At 39.5% G+C, this 17101-nt stretch overlaps 1 protein-coding gene across 1 annotated transcript in view; it reads right to left on the minus strand.

Moving 5' to 3' along the window:
- The window catches only part of arhgef18a (rho/rac guanine nucleotide exchange factor (GEF) 18a), a 33752-nt gene that overhangs the window by 10859 nt on the left and 5792 nt on the right, over window positions 1-17101 (minus strand). The window contains exons 2-7 of the mRNA XM_008275798.1: window positions 13441-13561; window positions 7319-7383; window positions 4884-5015; window positions 4374-4480; window positions 2907-3047; window positions 2056-2306 (exon numbers count right to left, since the gene is read on the minus strand). Of these exons, the coding sequence (XP_008274020.1) occupies window positions 2056-2306; window positions 2907-3047; window positions 4374-4480; window positions 4884-4951 (567 nt within the window). The 5' untranslated portion in view covers window positions 4952-5015; window positions 7319-7383; window positions 13441-13561. The remainder of the gene's footprint in view (window positions 1-2055; window positions 2307-2906; window positions 3048-4373; window positions 4481-4883; window positions 5016-7318; window positions 7384-13440; window positions 13562-17101) is intronic.

A 17101-nucleotide genomic window follows, 5' to 3' on the forward strand; every position in this document is an offset into this window, starting at 1 on the left:
AGGTGCCGCAGGTCTGTAGGTTTACACAGAAAAACAATGGGTACTTGTGTACACACACAGCATGTATCACTGCTATGTGCTTGGGCCTCTTCGCACTAAAAAATAATTTGTTCATACAATGTGTTGTCATTGGTGGTAGAGTGAGAAGTGACAGAATTAGTTGTGTCAACAATGTTATGAATGTCAGACCGTCCCACTAGTGAAACTGTCAGACTTTCAGTAGCTGACTGCTTCTGTAGTTTGTCAGATACTGGCCTGTTCACACTTTAGAATCACTTTGTTACAATATCTAACAAATGTCTGTCTTTATATTTCATATAATATCATATCATGCTAGAAGAGACACGGCATATTATGAAAACTTGCGTAATCTCGCTGTGTGCTTCATATATGCTACACATCTGAGTACATAAAGCAGGACTGGTGAAAGAAAAAAAGTTCTTTTGTTTTTTGTTTTTTTTTTTTAAACTCGACATATTCCATCCATCCATCCATCCATCCATCCATCCATCCTCACTAGGGTCATGGGGGGCTGGAGCCTATCCCAGCTGACTTAGGGCGAAGGCAGGGGACACCCTGGACAGGTCGCCAGTCTATCACAGGGCTACACTTAGAGACAGACAACCAAGCACACTCACATTCACACCTACGGACAATTTAGAATCACCAATTAACCTCAACATGTTTTTGGACTGTGGAAGGAAGCCGGAGGAACCTGGAGAGAACCCACGCTGCACAGGGTCAACATGCAAACTCCACGCAGAAAGATTCCAGGCATCCTAACTGGGACACAAACTGGAGATCTTCTAGCTGCAAGGCAACGGTGCTAACCACAGAGCCACCGTGCAGCCCAGACATATTACAATACATTTCACTGTAGTTCAAATGCAAATTTACATTCAATCCACTAGGATATGTTCTTATAGTCTGGTCCAAACATTTAGGAAATTTATTGACAGATGTGAAAATGCTTTTGTGGCAATGTGACACTGCATCATTCCTGGGCTCATGGAGCCCAACACACCCATCTGTGGCTCCTTGTATAGCATTTCACACATACCAGCCATTCCTCTGGACACCTGTACACTGTACAATGCACATGCACAGAGACTGACAAGGGTGGAAAGAGGTGGCTGGATACAAAGAGTAAGGTGGGGCTAAGCAGGAAAACCTGGGGTACACCACGAACATTTTATTTCTAAATAAAAACTTGTATTTTAGGTAAATGACAGATCAAACCTCAAACCTAATCTTGTATTTGTGCCTGTCACAGTATTAATAACATCATGAGTTGGACTGTAATGACAATAGGCACAAAGCAACTGGGGGCAATGCTCGCAAAAAATCAAGTCAGCCTAATGTTATTTTTAAAACATAATGAAATGTAAAGGTTGAATACTAAAATGTTGTCACTATGACAGCTACATTGCTGGAAAACTCCATGTAAGATTATTTGTTGTAGACCTCTGTCTATGAATGTAAACATTGCATTCAGGGAGAGTAGTAACGACTCAGTAAACTGTGGGCAAGCAGAATGCAAGCCTAATTGTTTTTGAAGTTAAACTGTGTATTAACTCTCTGAATGCTGAAACCTGCCAGTGGGCTTGAAAGGCATGTCATTTTAAAAACCAACAACGACAACCAAAAAACTAAAACATGAAGCCATTAGTGACTAATCTGCAACCAGTAGTCACTTGACAAAACATGAACTCCACCCTGTACTTAAACAGAGCCAATGGGAGACGGGTATGAAAACAAAAGAAATTGACATAGTAAAATATTCAGATATTTATATGTACATTTTTAAAATGCTTATTCTAGTTTGTTTTTTTGGACAGAGTTAGACCACTTCTTTTCTGGTGAATTCAAAATCTTTATATCCTCTCAGGAACTGTAGGACAGCTTCCAACAGTCTTCAGTTATTTTGGCAAAACCTTACATAGAAAAGTACCTCAAATGTGCTATGTTGACATACAAACTGTAGCAGCTTTTTTGCCTGTAGGTGCGTAGATAAGAATTAGAAAGCAGATATTCTGCACTCCTGTTCTGCCCTACCTGAGAGATGAGGATGTCGCCCAGCTGTGTAATGTGGTAGTTGTTTGGTTGTCCTTCCTCCTGACTTTGGTTTTGCCGCATTTTGAGGCAGTTGAGGAAGTGCTGGTGGAGGCCGAGCAGCGGTTCCACTTCAAGGAAGAGCCGCTCCAATTTATTGACCTCTATCAGCTGAGACTGCTTCAACTCATGCATGTAGATACGGAGAAGGATTTTTAGGGTGCGTACGTGGTGCATCTCTGTCTGGATCAACTCTAGGAAATTTATAAAGAGAGATCTCGTGATTACTGATCTAAATACTCTATTCCTTGCTTAACAACGACCAGTGAGGAGCCAAACAATGCACACAAGCAAAGGCAAATAAAGTTATGCAAGTAAATAACAGTAGTCCCCCACAGGACAGAGCTGGAAAATGTATTCTAGGTGAACTTGTCAAAGGACAATTACTGGTGCCATTATACTTATTATCATACCAGAAGTGGTTTCTGTCAAAAGGTTCTATGCAGTGTGAAGAAAAGGAAAAAAAAAAAAAAAGGCATCCATCATTATTAGAATTACAGGCACTGTAATCTTTGCTTCAAAAGTGCTATCAGTTTGTACTCTGCAATCAGTGATCAAATCTTTTGTTCTACTGGTTGACTGACATGAGAAAATTAGCATCTATATAAACACACAGAGACTAAAATGATATATGCTATGTGATTACTAAAAATACTGTCTGATTTTCGGGCTGACAGATCACACTTTTCATTTATTTATTTTTAAAAACAGGTTCTTCATTTACAAAAACTGTTTTTCTTACAAAGAGTAAGAGTCAGTCTGGTTTACACATTTACTTCGGTGCTTCAGCCTACCATAGATGACATCCTGTCTTTTCATAGCCTCTTTGTTCAGGTCCTTCAGGTAGTCCTGGTCCACAGCCAGGCTCCACGACTCTGCCTCCAAATTCTGGGCATCGGACTCAAGCTCAGCTCGCAGCGCAGCATAATGGGAGTCTGGGTGACACACAGACAATCACACTCGGACTCATATCACTCAAACCGGACTTGTGCTTTGTAGTCATATGAATGTGTATATCAGTGACTCATTACTTGTCATGTACAGGTTATTTTTAATCGTTTTTAAATGTCCAGCTTTTCAGACAAGAATCTTCTTTACATGGTTCCAGTTTTAGGTCACACCTTGTAATTACTACGAGTCAGAGAAAGACTTTCGTCAATAAAATAAGAATAATTTTTAAGATGTTTTTGACCGTGAAAAGATAAAAAATAATGTAATATTACAGACTACGTTTCTCTCTGTCCATTACTGACAAAAATATGAAGTAAACACTGCACTACTTATTCCGATCTTTGTGTTCAAGAATTTTTGTTTTGTTTACCTTTAATACCATCAACAACAATAATTACTATTACTAGAATTTATCAAAAATGTGTCCTTTGTAAAAATTGTCCATCACATAAGAAGTCAAGTAAAAAAAGTCCTACTTTAAAGTAGTAGCAGGAAACTGTATTTAAAGCATAAAGGTAAAAATGCTGGTTTGGTGATATGGTGCCATCAGATTATTCATAGAGAAGCATCTGTGTATCAGCAGCATGTTACTGTTGTAGCTGCAGCAGGTGGAGTTAACTTGAACTACTTTACATGCAGTTGTATATACAGGAAAACCACATAAATCTGGGAGGTCCTCAATCATTACTGGGAAAAGAAAGAAGAAAAAAAGAACATACAAATCTTTTTTCAGCTTTTTGCCTTTTTCTGTAATCTTTGGTTTTTGGTCAGATATTGGATCACTTGAACATTCCTTAAAATTAAACTATATAGGAGGTTTAGAGGGGGGGAATCCATATTTAGTGTTATATTATCCATTGTGGCCATCGTAAAAGTGGGTTTTAAGTAAAGCTATGAAATATTATTATTATTGAATTTCCCTTCTGGGATGAATAAAGTATTTTTTATTTCATTTCATTCATTTCATTTCATTTCAAATAAATGTAGGGGGAAAGTAGTATAAAGTAAAATATTTCTCTATGAAATGTAGTGGAGAGGATTTAAAAAGTACCATTAAAGTAGAAATACTCAAGTAAAGTACCTTGTAAGGTAAATGTATGTAGTTACACTGACATTAAAGAGTATATAAATTTCTCAGTGATCAACAGTGCAGTGTCACATAGGTGAGGATTAAACTTTAACAAATATATAAAGCCTAGGTTAATACAACTTTAAACTACAGTAAAGTTTCTATAAACATTTTGTGTTAGTGTTTTTTTAAACAGTGGGGTTTCATCCCACTATTGCTGTTGTGACAGTGACAGACTGACCTTCGAGGTTGATAGGCTCCAACACGGAGGACGCCAGAGACACAGAGTCCTCAGTTAAGGGCTTCCAGCGCGGGCCTTCGATCTCATCCATCTGCGCCAGACCGGATCTAGTTGGTATGTGATGAGATAAGGCTCAACAGGTAAATTAAAATGTGATGTCAGCACAAAAACATGCACTCACACACGCACCCGCGCACACACAAATGCTGCAGGTGTTTAGTGCTATTGCTTAATTTAAGATGGAAACTTCCATTGGATGACTGATCTTATCTACTGTATATCTATACATATCAAAGCCTTGCTGGGAAAAAGAGGCAATGCCAGTAAAAATGACAACAAACATCTCATGACTCAGAAACAGATTTTAGATCACACATCGGTCAAGCCCAGAATGAATCTGGTTTGAATTACAACTGCTGACTCCTGACCGCGAAACAATCATCAATTTCATGTACAAGGAAAAATAAATGAAGGCACTGTCAGTTGTGAGTAGTGTACTTTGTTACCAACCTAAGACTTGTGGCAGGGTATGAAGAGGAAGCAGGTTGAGGGCTGGATTTGTTGGAGGTGACAGTCATACCTGGACTAAGGCAACAGATGGGGAAGCCATTGGAGGCCGGGAGAGAAACATTCTCCCCAGTGCTGTGTGTGAGAAAAACAACAAACAGACAGAAACAGTCAACATAAGCAGAATAGGCAGATAAGTACTGTGTCAGAGACTAAATGTCATGTGGTTGGAAAATAAGAGCAAACAAGTGCAGAAGAATTAAGTTACAGATGTAAGGAAGTAAACTTAAAACCACAGCAAAGTGCAGCAAAGCGCTCCTCTTCGTTAGAACTCAGCATATTTAAATACACACAGTGCTTAACAAATTCATCAGACCACCACTCAATGTCAGGTTTATGCCACAGCTGCCCTAAATTAACAGCATTAGTAATTACCAAAATCATTTCTTATGTTTCTATAATGGTTATTACATCAGTATGTAGAAGCTCTTCAACAGAAATATTTTAATGCTAAAATATAATTTTTTATTATTATCCAGGAATTTTCAAATTTACTGTTTTACAAAAAACAGAAAAAAATACTAAAGCACATTATTATTTCTAGATTAAAATGTCAAATTATAGTCATTTACTTGCATTCATGAACAGACAAAATAGTTTTAGTGGTTGAATGTGACGTTTGATTAAATTCTGCCCAGTGAGCCGGCTCAGATTTGGGTATAAAAAGGTGAATTCAGTTTGAAATTCTTCATTCCTATTCAAAACAGTAAAACGCTGGGAGCTGAGTGCGTACTGTATATGTACACTGATTTACACCTGGACATACACACTGAAGAACAGGAGGCAAGTAGTGTTAAATTAATAGGACATAAAATAATTAAAAGCAAAAACACTACAAACCCAATCAGTCATCAAGCTGAAATACTGTATGTTTGGGTACAAATGTTAGTCAAAATAATTCATCCATCCATCCATTATCTATACACCGCTTCATCCTCACTAGGGTCACGGGGGGCTGGAGTCTATCCCAGCTGACTCAGGGTGAAGGCAGGGGACACCCTGGACAGGTCATCAGTCTATCACAGGGCTACACTTAGAGACAGACAACCAAGCACACTCACATTCACACCTACGGACAATTTAGAATCACCAATTAACCTCAGCATGTTTTTGGACTGTGGGAGGAAGCCGGAGAACCCTGAGAGAACCCACGCTGCACGGGGAGAACATGCAAACTCCTAGTCAAAATAATGTATCACAAAATGGCAGATATGTAAACTCACACATGGACTTAATGAACTAATGTGAAAAAACTGAATTGTGCTACATTAGTATGTATTATAGAACACAAAGCTACTTTAGAGTGGAAGACATGAACTACAACAACTAGTTTTGATCACATTTATTCACAATTTTTTTATTTCCTTAATTTTGAAAACAGTTTTATATATGAGTTTTATACAACATTAGTACAGCTTGACACGTCACCATATATATATATATATATGGATGAGGCTCACTACATAGATGTCGGGCGCCACGTTAAAAGCAATCAGGATTTTATGCATGCAGCGTTTATCATTTGAAACAATACTGAACAATTAACCAATTTCAAATCAAAATTGCGAAACAATCAAAAGCTGCAATTTAGGATAGACATTATACACTGTGTCCAGCCCAGGATTTAAGCTGCTGTGTCAACAGACTTATAAATTCATGCCGTTTGTTCTCTCTGTGTCACAGTCACATTTTCGGTGGTGTCTCATGTGATAGTTCTTCACAGTGAAAAGTGAACTCAAGCTTGACTTAAAAAAAATATATATCACAAAATATTAATTCTGTCATAAGTTAGAATTCATTAATATCCCCAATCACTCATCCTTAATTTGAAAGGAAATAAAATCAGCCACACCTTTTTGATTTGCTACTGAATGTGCTTGGCTGACTGACAAGCCCTAAAACAGGCTACCTACCATAGAAAATGGACTATAAGTGGATAATGAACCCAAACAACAGGCTGTTGCAAAACTAATCTAGCTTTGTGAAGAGGGAACTGGTTTGGCAAACTTGACAATACAGCTCAAGTCAGATCAGCTTTCAGGAAAAGACAACTAAAAAAACAGTGCAGGAGGAGACAGAGCTGCACTACGGCAACAGCTACCCATGTCAGGTCATTACAGTGATGCATGTATAGTAGCAGAAAGAAGCAGCATTTTCTATTCTACTTTAAAGAGACATTACACCTCATCAGTGCCACCAAGTTCTAGTGGCACTAGCTTTATTCTTTCGACTCTGAGATACACATCTTTGCATGGCAAAGTGTGAAAATGATGACTGACACTTTCAAATCCAGCTTTTAAGTTAAAGTATTCCTCAGATCTCTGTTCTTAAATGACAAAAAAAAGCAATCTCCTTGTCTGTGACCCAGAGTGACTCACCTTCTTCATATATACTTCTGCCTTTTTGTTTTCCGAGTTATGTCTTCTACGGTTTCCTTGTGACACTGGAGAAACACAAAGGAAAAAAAAAAAAATTTGTTTAGCCAGCGGATAAAAACAGAACAGGAAAAAGCAGAAAACTAGTGACATTGAATGTCCCTAGGTCGCAGTCTGACAGAGTTTGTGTGTCCCAGTTTTAGCACAGTGGCCTGCAGCGGCCTGACGGCTGTCTGTTTGTGTGCACACGCTAATGGGCCCTCAGGAGTCAATGAGAACGATCCACAGTCATGTAGAAATGCCTCCACGCCATAAAACGACAGCAGAAAGCTGATAGCAAAGCTTGCGGCAAATCAAACATGAGGAGGAACAACGCATGACAGAAATCTTTAAATTTAAAAGAATGAGCAGTATTAACCTAAACTTCTTAGTTTCACTAAAGATGATCAGAGGAAAAGCAGTTGTTGTTTGAAGTCAGACACAACTAAAACACACATGACTGTTTGACTAAAGGAGTTGTGACACAAACACAGGAGCTCTCATGCTCGCCCTTGGCTCTCTTTTTATAGAACAAGAGCACAAACCTTAACATTAGTGTTTGCACGCTACTTAGCGTAGCATTTGTATGCTCTTTATTTTCCATCCGTGAAAGTCAACATACATTTATTAACCGGTGAGCACTGTGGTCTATTTGAAAACTCTGCTCTGTAAAAACAGTGTGACTTTGAGCTTTTGCTGTTTGGGCTGCCAGACTAATAGCACGACAAGATCAAAATCTGAACACTGATGTGAAAATTACTTCCATAGCAGCGTTTTATAGTGCTTCAAGGAATTCCTGCACTCCAAAAGGAGGCCAAAAACAGCAAGGTCACGCATCTCTAACTCCAGTTCTTGGAACGAAAGTCTCCCAATGCTGCTAGAGGTGGCTCTTATTAAAAATATTCATCCCTTTGTTTCTAATATATATACTTGACACAGCCTTTTTCTGAAGCCACATCAAAGTGAAGTTCTTGTAATGTAATAGTAGTCATCTAGGTAATTGTCATACTGAAGGAGGCTTGTTGGAATGTTAACATTTGCTAATGAGTGCTGTCTTATTCTCTGCAGGTATTTACAGCACTTACCAAAAGATATTTTCATTAAATTCTGGCTGCTGTATCTTTTTTCTTGATGTCTGAAAACATTAACATGGAGGAAAACCACAATGCCACTGTTAGTTTACATATACTAACCACAGACAAATGTCGTGGCAATACTGGGCTTTCAACGATGTCTTTGACCTTTTCTTTTCCTGGGGAAGAAAGACTGTAGAAAACACATCTTTACTAGAAACTAAACTTAAGAATTTGGAGCACAAAATTAAATTCATTTTGGGTACTTCTGGATGCATAAACAGGATCAACAATATGCATACAGCACACCCAGTATTTGGTTAAATGTCCCATAGGAAGTTGTACCTTGACCAGACCCTTTTGATAGCCTTTTACAAGCTTCTGGCATGATTCTAGTTTGATATTAAAATACTCTTCTTAGCATAATTGGCCGACTTCGGTAAAATTCATCCCAACACGCTAAGCTCTGAAGCACAGTCTACATATTTTCAATACGTTTGAGGTCAGGACTTTGGAAATACCATCCAAAAAGCTTAATGTCATTCTGCTTTGTTGTGCTACCTGGTCTCCCCTCTCCTCCGTCCTGCTGTCAGTGAGGTGGAAATGGATCTCAGAGCGCAATCTTGAATGATGTGTCAATTACCATAATGTATCTAAAAAAGAGACAAGCAAGGAGAGAGGAGGCTTGCCAGGGCGGCACAAGTGTGTCCTTTGTGCGTCCGTGGCATAAACACAGAAGCGAACACCGCTGTGCTCATCTCACAGAGATGATAAAATGTAGCTACTGTCAGAGGATGCAGCTATACCATACATCAGATTTAACGGTCATTGTCGTATGTCTCATGTTGTTAAATGCATGTTTCCTGTCTTCATGTTTTCTTGTGACTCCTCTACTAACATCTCAGGTGAGAGGGACTAAGAAGTGAGGAGATGAGGGTGTGTACACATTGTGACTGAGAGTAGTGACACTGCTGTTCTGGCTGCTTCTAGTCCCCAGGTCCCTGGCCTTGGTGTTTTTCTTGGGTTGTTTATGACATCCGAACAAATTTCCTCTGCTCTAGGGTCAGATGACATTTTGGGAATTCTTCCAGACCTTCACAAAGTGACTATACCTTTCAATGGCTTGTACGTACATACAAGTTTTTTTAAATTATGATCTTGGAATCTGCAGTTATTTAGAAAAGGCTCCAAAACTATGACTCCTATGACTCCTACTCTTAGATCCACACTAAGTTCCTTGTGCTCTCCCATTGCACTGCCTGTTAGTCAATAGCATGAGCGCTGTAAAAAGTATCCTTTTTTATGTTGACACAGTGAAGCTATCAGCAGCAGTCAATCACGATTACTACCAGAATGTTAAGAGGCTTTTGATTCACGTACTGTACAGTATATGCCACAATGATCTACAAACACTCTCCTCAGCCAGATCTCCAACTTTGTCAGCATACAAACAAAACAAATACACTCCAGCACCACTTGCTTGAGCACATTTTCCCAGGACCTTGTATCATGTTACTTTCTTTAAAGGCCAAGCTGCATAGTATGTTATTATCCATATTGTGGTTGTATGGTTCAGCCTCTTGTTGTATGCGACAGCCACACCTCAAATGATTCACCCACACTGGGCGGAGAGGAAACGGAGCAGCATGAAATACAGGTCATTCCCTGCAAGAGAAAAACAAGACCAGCAAGTCTGCCAAGTATCTTGCAGAGGACGGAGCGACGGAGAAAAATACTAAATGTTGTTTGTGTGAAGCAGTTTCACTTAGGCTGTCACTGGGCCTCATCACAGCAACATAGCAACACTCGGACTATTAAAACAAGTGAGAGTTGTGGATGCTGTCATGACAAGTAAAACCCAGCCCGACCATCCGCAGTCAATGGCCGTGAACTACACCTGTCAGCCTGAGAAAGTTATAAAAGCTGACTGATTCAAAGAAACCAGTGATCCATGTTGCTCTTGTTCCTCATAAACCCTCAAGGCTCCGTTTGTCTCACGTCATACAGGAATCATTTGGGAGAAACAGCAGGTCTCTCTGTGAAATGGCTCCCTCTTCACAACAACAGGTTTTGCTTGCACTTTTCTCCTGCCTTGACACGCAGTTTACTTATTAACCTCTAGTTACTGGTTGTTCTTATCTTTGGGTGTGCTGTATTCGCATGCATGTCTGTCGGTATGAACAGGTGAATCCTATCCGTACTAAGTTCTCAATCTGATGGAAGAGTGAGCATTTTTCTATGCAATGGAGTGCCAGATAATACACAGCACTTCCTAACTCGAAACATATGAGACTGGCTGAAAATGGAGTTTCTTTAATACTGGCCAACCTTGGGGTCTTTATTCCTGTATGAATGCATATTATACAGTTTTATAGGATTTTACATTTTCAGGCAGCTGTTGGTTCGATTCACATCTGCACAGTGGACATTAAATAATAATCTCTTGACAAACTTTGTAAAACTAAAGATCAAGTTTGCATTATTTTGTGTCCATCTTTCATTGTCCCCTGATGGCAATGCATTTAAGTACACATTAATTTACACAGTCTACACTGCAATACCATGAACCAATAATGTAGCTCTGCCACAAATAAATACAGACTGCATGTTCACTGTGAATTATTACACAACTCAAGCAAGGTTGAAGACTTTGGTGTCATATTGTATGGAAACCCATGGCTGCAAAACACTCTGTAATACAGCAGCACGGTTTGTAAAATACTTAGCTATGCCACTTGTGGAAAATGGCTACCACATTCTTAACCACTGGTACAGTTTTATCATTAAATGGGAATACAGCATGTTCTCATACTTACAGAAACTGAACTCTGTGACTAACGGAGAGGCAAATAAGAGGCCTAGAAATCTGTACATTTCTTAGATTTAAAAAAACCAATCTAATATATGTTTTTTATATAAATAAGAGCTTCTTTCTTGCTCCTAATAAAAGACTTTAAAAATGGTGGTCTCACAGTCAGATAAAGATAACTATGCAGGACCCACTGACAAAATTTGGGTGCAACACTGATTCCTTTGGAAATATTGTATTCTAATATTGTCATTGTGAAACCCATACGACTTCTGTCTCAAACACAACACAACACCTGACTTGTGTCTGTACCAATCCTTACATTCATGGTAATGTAAATGAAAAAAGTAGGTCTCAATTTTTTTTTTTATTTTTTGGCACATTACACTCCGAGATGACATTTAAAGTCTTTTACTACATACACTTCAAAACCTTTCAAGCATGTTCTTTTAAGGAAAACCAGTGCCACAACTTATATGCAATTAATACAAGCATTTGACTGCATTTCAACTGATCACCTGACAACTTCTTTTACTTAATACACTTTAGACAGGATTAACTTCAACTTCCAGCTCAGTTCATCTTTTATATTTAAATTATTTCATCTCCTTTTTCTACTTCAACTTAACTCAGCGATTAAATTGACACTCTGGTCTAATTCTGTGCTTTACAGAAACTTCAGCTTCTTTTAGGATCACTTTACCAGCCGCTTCAACTTCTTTCAACAACTGTGTTTTGCTACTTCAGCATTTTTGTATGTTTATTTGAAATGTTAGAGCACAAACATTTTTGCATTTTAATTTAGAAGTTTGTGGGTTTATTTTCTTTTGAAATGTCCAGTTGCCAGCTGGCTTTTTTCAGATGTTTTGGCTTTAATATTTTAGAACTTTCACAACTTTCTTCTTTTTGGTTTCGGTTTTGTGTCCTAGTCTTGCTTTGCAACATTAGTTTTAATGGTCAAACTTCTCTCAGCACATCGTAGAAAGCCACATCCGCCTCTCTCAGTAGCTGTATTTTTACTGCCACTTCAGGTTCTTCTGTATTATTTTTTTTTCTTTGTCCAGTGTCCTAGTATACATGTCAAATGCTGTAGTTTTAACACTCAAGGTTTCCAAGTTTGCTGAATGTATTTTAAAGACCTCTTCAACTTCTTTCAATAATTATAGTTTGACTGTTCTGCTTTTTCTGATGTTTTGTTGAAATATTTGGACCAGTAATTGTACGAGTAAACTGCAAGTAATCTTTCTAAGTTTCTTGTTGTTTTTTTCTCGTCAAACATCCAAGTTTAAGATTACAGTTTTAAAGTCAAGATTTCCAACTTCTTTAAGCAGATTTTAATTGCCACTTCAGTAAATGTATTTTAAGCTGCCAATTAGCTTCTTTAGAAGTTTCAACTGAGTTTTTTTAAGCAATGGCCACTTTAGTTTTTTTGGGGAGGAAAAAAAAGTCAAGTTTACTTATTTGATTAATTATAGTCATCCAAGTTTAAAGCTACAACTAAAGTCCAAACGGTGGAGGGTTACATATCAACTCTTGTATATTTTTGGTGATATCTCCGGTTTTAGGAGATGAATACCATTCCGTTTATATTTTACCCTCCAATTAAAGCAGTTCTAGAAAATACAGAGCTTCCATCACAGAAACCAGCCCCTGAACACATCATAACCTGGGAAGGTTCACAAAGCGGTGATTCTAAAAAAAAACAAAAAAACGGCTGAGCTCAAATCACACTTAAAGTGTATTGCAGCGGAATGGGAATGTGAGGAATGCCAAGGTGAAAGCAGCTGACCTGGATTCATGAGGCTTCCTGGTGATAAAGTGTCACATTAAATCAACAGACAGGTGCTGCGGGCCGCCAGGTCGCAGGTGGAAAGTCACGAGAGGAGACGCAGGTGACGGAGCTCGATGTATGCTAACGTAGCCCCGAACTACCGTCACATTACAGGGTTCAAACACCGCCCCGACTCATTAGAGTAAAAGAAACATTTAAAGGAAGATATTGTGTCAGTTTTCCATCTAATGTCGAGTTAAAATAATGAAGAACTTTTTTCCACGACGTAGCGCTGCGACTTACAAAGTTCCTATGCTAGTTTAGCTAGCTAACGTTAATGCAGTGACATTACGCCAATTAACTACCTGCTGCTGTTGCTTTCTTGTTTGTCTAAAAAAGAACAACTAGTCCAGGAACAGTTCCTTCTTCTTACCTGGTGTAGAAATAACACAGCAGCAGGGAGAGACAACTTTCTGTGTGTCTCCGGGCGAGGATACGAGAGGGGAAGTGACACCTTCTCAACAGCTTCCACTCAGAGAAGACAGTGAAGATGCCTCAAGAGGAACAAGTGCACAAATAAAAGAGGAAAAAATGGAGCTGAGAGGAGGGAGGAGGTGTTTTTCGAGAAATCCCAGCCTCCTCTGGACGAGCCCTGCCCTCCCTCCCTAAGCATTGTGGGAATGGCTTGTTTCAGCAGCACATTCCGCAGGTTCAGCCAGCAGCGACTTCAGTGTTGAGATGAATGCGGACAGGAGGCGTCCACGGCGGCCTTGTTCCACCGAGGCCCGGCATGCAGGCTCTGCTGCACAGCTGTCAGCGTCTGACACTCATTCAAACTGACTTTCCCTGCGAGAAACACCCAAACCATGCTCATTAGTGGAAACCAGTTTCTGTGAAAAGTTACATGCATTTGATTTTGGCAAACCTAAGCAGCTTTCCTTTGTGTAGGAGCCTCCAGTGGATGCAGACAGGAGCAGGGAGCGGAGTCAGAGGAGTTTTCTTATTACTTTGTTTTTGTCAGGATGCTCTCAGACTGCAAGTCTGCTTGTGGTTCCAGAGTTTCCAGAAGCAGAATGGGAGGCAGAGCCGTCAATTATCAGCTCCTCTGTTGTGGAATCAGCTCCCAGTTTGGGTTCTGGAGGCAGACACCCTCTCTACTTTTAAGATTCAGCTTAAAACTTTCCTCTTTGATGAAGCTGATAGTTAGAGCTGTTCAGGATCACCTGAACTGTCCCTTAGTTATGCTGCTATAGCTTTAGCTGGATTCCCATGATGCACTGGGCTCCTCTACTTTACTCTCCTCCATACATTTGTACATCACCATTACATATCACTAACTCTGGGTTTCCCCCGAGGTCCTGTGCTCGTTCTCTCTGCAAACGTCTCTGGATCTGGAGCTCCACGTCCGATCTGCAGCCGCTGGCCTCACCGACCCCCAAAATATTTATTGTACACCCCAGTGTTTCTTCTGTCGTTGATCATCCTGGGGCTCTTCGAACTGTGTCTTTGTCTTCTTGGATTCTGAAGTCACTGTGATGGAAGAAAAGAATCACAGACACGTGTGTGAGAGACAAATTCAGTAGTATGTATGTAAAAAGACACCATCACAAGGCACACTGTGTTTCCGTTGGTACCAACCTGCCGGTCGGCTGCTTCTGTCTGTGTGGACTTCAAGTTCTCTCTGTGACTGTGTGAGGTTTTCTCTGGGTGCTCCGACTTCCTCCTGCCGTCCAAACACATACATGGAAGGTGAACTGCTTATTCTGAACTGACCACTGATGGCGCCTTTTGTTAAAGGCCGTAGCAGACACAACTTAAACAAAAAACAAAAGAATTAGATTTCCTCTTTGTCTCACCTTTTGTGTCACTATAACGAGCATCCTCTCTTCCATGATCTGGAGTCACATCACGGTGTCTTGTGTTGATCTGATCATTCATTGATTATTGTGAGTCTTGGAGAGAGAGCTCTAAAGAGACCAAAAACACATTAAAAAAAAGAACACTTACAGATACAGTTTTTAATTGGTTCTGCCATAAACAATGACATTTTCTCAGACAGCGATATACTATGTACTAAATCCTTGTGTAAGCACAAGGAGCCTCATCCGGCACCTGAGTCTGGATGCTGGAGTTGCAGGATCCCGGAGGGTGACAACAAAATCTTCCTTCGTCGGCTGCCACCAGTCTCCTGCTCCTCCTCTTCCTCCTCCTCTTCTGGACAGTGGACGAGTTGTCAAAGGATGGAAACAGACTTTGGCTTCTCAGGCTGCCACGTGTTCCTTCCCGTTGTTCCTCCTGTTGCTCCCTGTGGCTCTCACTGTTCCTGTCAGTCCTCCTGTGGTCCGGTCGATGGGTTCTCCCCTAAGTGTTTGTCACGAGGAGCCTCCTGACACACACATCTCGTTGTGTTACTAACCAGTCTGTCAGTTTGTCTTCACAGGAGCCTCCTGAGCTACCTGCACTGGCCCAGCAGGTAATAATAAGTTCATAATTTTCCTTCTCTCAGCACAATTAAATAAATATCCACCTCATAACTATATGAATTTTAAACCGGAATCCTTAAAAATAAATCTCAGGACCTTCAGTGACAGATTCGATTTTGAGCATTTAACGAAAAATGGTCAAGTCGCCATTTTTTCTCCAAAACTTTTGATGCTAATTTTGACAAAAATCATCACATTTTTGACATCATCATCAAAAATCCTGCTACTTCACAAACTTTACATTCAACAAATTATTCTCTTTTTGGGACTGAAACCGCTTTCAAAGTGTTCACAGAGATCAGCTGATGAGAAAACCATGAAGTAAAAGTTCTTACCTTCATGCTGACTGTTGGTCTGGCAGGTGTCTGATCTACAGGTGTTTCTCTCTGACTGGGGGCAGCTCGCTCTGCTGCTGCTGATAATTCACTGAGCTGCTTCTTCAGGAAGGTTAGGTTTGTGGATGCTATCCAGGTCGTCACATTGAGATTGGAAAAAAAAAAGTCTGGGCCAAACTAGAGAAGTGTTTAAAAAAAGAAAGAAAGAAAGAACGTGTTAGAAACATTTTCATTTAGAAGAAGTTTGTCTTCATTAAGTAATTTCATTCCTGTTACCCAATGTTCATTCCTGTTATGAAATAGTTTTTTCTTTTTAAAAATGGAGTTAAACAAGTTGTTTTTTCATTTATTTGTGGTCCATCATTTATCCAGTATTTTCATAAATAACATGATTAAAGGAAAAGTGAAAGTTTGAGGTTTGGATCTCCTTTAAATGGAAAAAGGGGGTTTGTGTAATAGAAAAATACAACTTGCATTCATGTATAGTAAATTTTGGTCAAAATATTACAGTTATTTGAACAACCATTTCTGTAAAGTCAACACTTTCTTGAGGAGAAAGCAAAACAAGCTTGACATGGTTTTAAGAATGCCTTTTAAATGGCAGCTTAGGGAACAGGACTGAGAAAAGTGCAAGTGCTTAAAAACCTTGTGAAACAAAAGGTCCTTGAGATGGACCATTACCCATTTTGAAATGTTAATCATGTGTGTTATTAGAAATATTGTAGAAAAAAGATTTTAAAAAACATTTATTTTGGAAAGGATTCAACAAGCATATGGCACCCATGAGGATTCAAGGGAGATACTAAGAGAGTCACAGTGAAGCATCACATAGTCGTACAGCAGTTACACATGGTTTCACTCATGCATAGACCCTGCATGGCCTTACCTACACTGTGACAGTATTAAAATAATTAACTCTGAGAGGTAATTGGTTGTTCGCCTCATGGTTTGTCACTGAAATGTGTCTACAATTTGATGCTGTGCAGAAATAGAACAGCTTGGTGTCCTTTTCTCTGTCATACAGTAGGTGGCATCATGGCACTGTAGCACATCTTTGTTCTACTCAAGTTATTCCTTTAGACTTCCCATTGTCAATTATTCATTCAAACCTAGAATAGTGAAGCCAGAAGTGCAGGAACGCCGTTATGGTATTGTTAAGCATAGCATGTGCTTTTGATTAGCATTCAGAGGCTCATTCTCCTGCAGAGTGAGGATTCACAGACCCCCTCCAGTTTTCAGACAAGCAGCAGAGAGGTGTAGATGATGTATTCATGCT

The sequence above is a fragment of the Stegastes partitus genome, unplaced genomic scaffold, assembly GCF_000690725.1.
Source record: "Stegastes partitus isolate 25-593 unplaced genomic scaffold, Stegastes_partitus-1.0.2 Scaffold59, whole genome shotgun sequence".
Lineage (NCBI taxonomy): Eukaryota > Metazoa > Chordata > Actinopteri > Pomacentridae > Stegastes > Stegastes partitus.